The sequence below is a fragment of the Pistacia vera genome, unplaced genomic scaffold (genome assembly GCF_008641045.1).
Source record: "Pistacia vera cultivar Batoury unplaced genomic scaffold, PisVer_v2 Contig622, whole genome shotgun sequence".
Lineage (NCBI taxonomy): Eukaryota > Viridiplantae > Streptophyta > Magnoliopsida > Sapindales > Anacardiaceae > Pistacia > Pistacia vera.
The window spans coordinates 114331-116947 of record NW_022196471.1 but is presented as its reverse complement, the minus strand read 5'-3'; the positions used below and the strand labels follow the sequence as shown (position 1 = coordinate 116947).

General features: G+C 36.7%; 1 protein-coding gene across 1 annotated transcript; it reads left to right on the top strand.

The window, feature by feature from the left end:
• The first annotated feature begins 413 nt into the window (after positions 1–413).
• LOC116110993 (premnaspirodiene oxygenase-like) lies at positions 414–2091 on the top strand. The gene is given in 3 exon segments (XM_031397200.1): positions 414–881; positions 884–1350; positions 1451–2091. Coding segments are annotated over 3 exon segments (1521 nt in total). The 5' UTR covers positions 414–451; the 3' UTR covers positions 2075–2091.
• Positions 2092–2617: the final 526 nt, after the last annotated feature.

Sequence of the window (2617 nt, the reverse complement as noted above, 5' to 3'; positions counted from 1 at the left end):
GAGTATAACATTACCTAATATGTTAGTTTTTGGGTAGTTGGTGATAGTAGTCCCTCGCAAATTATTTACAATTCGGTAAGATATTGAACAACAAAAATCTTTGGAATGTTCTGTTAAGTACCAGTTGAACAAATTTTTTTTGATGCGTGTTAAGTTATTGCTATAAATTATGTAGAATGTGTTTGCTTCATAAGTTACTGTTATAATTCATGTAAAATGTGTTTGTTTCCTAAGTTATTGTTGTCTAAGTTCATAAGTCAAACCTTTTCAATTATTCATAAATTAAATTCTATTTGAATAAACCATTCCCTATGTTATAAAAAAAATTATCATAAAAAATAACAAATAAATCATATAAAAAAGATTGTAATCCAATTGTTGGATCCAACATAAATTAAGTAGAGAAATTAACCACTCATCTCTCTACATTGATCACCATCTCCCAACTATCATGGAGCTTCAAAACCCCTATTTTCTAATCCTATTTACCATCTTCGTCTTCACCTTCATTGCATTTAAGGGTTCCTTAACCAAGAAATCAAGTTTAAGGTTACCACCAGGGCCATGGAGGCTGCCACTTATAGGAAACATGCTCCATTTCATTGGCGTTTTGCCTCATCGCAAGCTAAGAGATTTGGCAAATAAATATGGTCCTGTTATGTACTTACAACTCGGCCAAATTCCAACTGTTATCATTTCTTCGCCTGAAGCCGCTCGAGAAGTGATGAAAACTCATGATGTTAACTTCGCTCAAAGGCCTGCTGTTCTTGTTGCAGATATTATAGCTTATGGTTGCACAGACATTGTGTTTGCACCATATGGGTACTACTGGAAGCAGTTGCGAAAGATTTGCATTAGTCAACTTTTAACTCCAAAATCTGTGCTTTCAGATCAATCCGGGAAGAGGAGGTGTCCAATCTTGTTCGATGGATTTCTTCAAGGGCAGGAAGAACGATTAATCTTAGCAGAGAAATCTTTTCGATGACGTTTGGCATCACGACGAGAGCGGCGTTTGGAGGAAAAATGAAAGATCAAGAGGCATTCTTATGTGCTATTCAAGAAGGTATAGATTTGGCAGGAGGTTTCACTGCGGCTGATGTGTTTCCTTCCTTCGAATTTATTGACTCAATCAGTGGGGTAAAGAGTAAAATTAAGGAGATTCATGACAGAGTTGATAGATTGTTTGACGCCATTATCGATGAGCATAAAAGTAGAAGGGCAACAAGGAAGACAAATGAGCGTGAAGAGGATGATGATCATAAAGATTTCTTAGACGTTCTTTTGAACTTGCAGAATAATGGAGACCATGAATTCACCTTAAGTAATGACAACATCAAAGCAGTCATCGTGGTTAGTATGTTTAATTATCTTTTATTCGTATCCGATTCAGCATAAGTTCAAACTGATTTTTAGTAAAATCTTTGCTAAAATATTTACTCTGCTATTTTAGGACGTTTTCACTGCTGGGAGTGATACATCTTCTACAACTGTAGAATGGGCAACGTCAGAATTGCTAAAAAATCCAACAGCCTTGGAGAAAGCACAAGCAGAGGTGAGGAATGTGTTCTGTATGAAAGGAACAGTTGATGAAGAAGGCCTTCATGAATTGAATTATTTGAAGGCAGCAATCAAAGAATCTATGAGATTACACCCCACTGCTCCGTTGCTACTTCCAAGGGAATGTAGGAAAAGCTGTGAGATTTTCGGTTACGAAATACCTGTCAAGACTAAAGTTTTGGTAAATGCATGGGCAATAGGGAGGGATCCCAATCATTGGAGCCAAGCTGAGAAGTACTATCCTGAGAGATTTCTAGACAGTTCAATTGATTACAAGGGGGCTCATTTTGAATTCATCCCATTTGGAGCTGGAAGGAGAGTTTGTCCTGGCATAACAATGGGTGTAGCCAATGTGGAGCTTCCATTGGCCCAGTTGCTATATCATTTTGATTGGAAACTTCCCAGTGGAGAAAAGCTAGAAGATCTTGACATGAGTGAGGGTTTTGGTCTCGCAGTGCGAAGAAAAAATGACCTTGAATTAGTTCCAGTTCCTTATCATCCTCTGTCTCCTTGCTAATTGGAGAAATTATATGCTGTTATAGATATGCATATTAGTTTGCTTCAGAAGTTATATGTTGTGGCTTGTACTAAATATTTAATGTGGTCTAGAAGATATCAATAAATAAGAGATAGAAGCGATGTAACCCTTTTTTTTTTTTTTTAATAACTAAGGTATCCGAGTACAATTGCCAGTCGAGCTCGCTTAATCCTCAAGGTCATGGAATACTTTACAAGTCCAATGGACCAAGAAAATTGCATAATTGTGGTAGGTGCCTCTCTTACTACTCGAACACAGAATCTCTGGATATAGCTAACCCTAGTGACTAAAGGGCTTATCATTTGGCCACAAAGGGATGGATAAGCGTGTAACTTGTTGTAATAAGAATTAATGTATAAGGGAATATAAAAGTAAAAAATTTAATGGTGCAGAGGTAATATCAATTGAGCTATGACCTTATTCAACACCGTAATATCTCTCCATAGGGATTTCATTGCGGCTAATATTAGGTTAATTTCTTGCTGGATTTAGTTTCATTTATGTGTAAACTTTAAGGTTTTG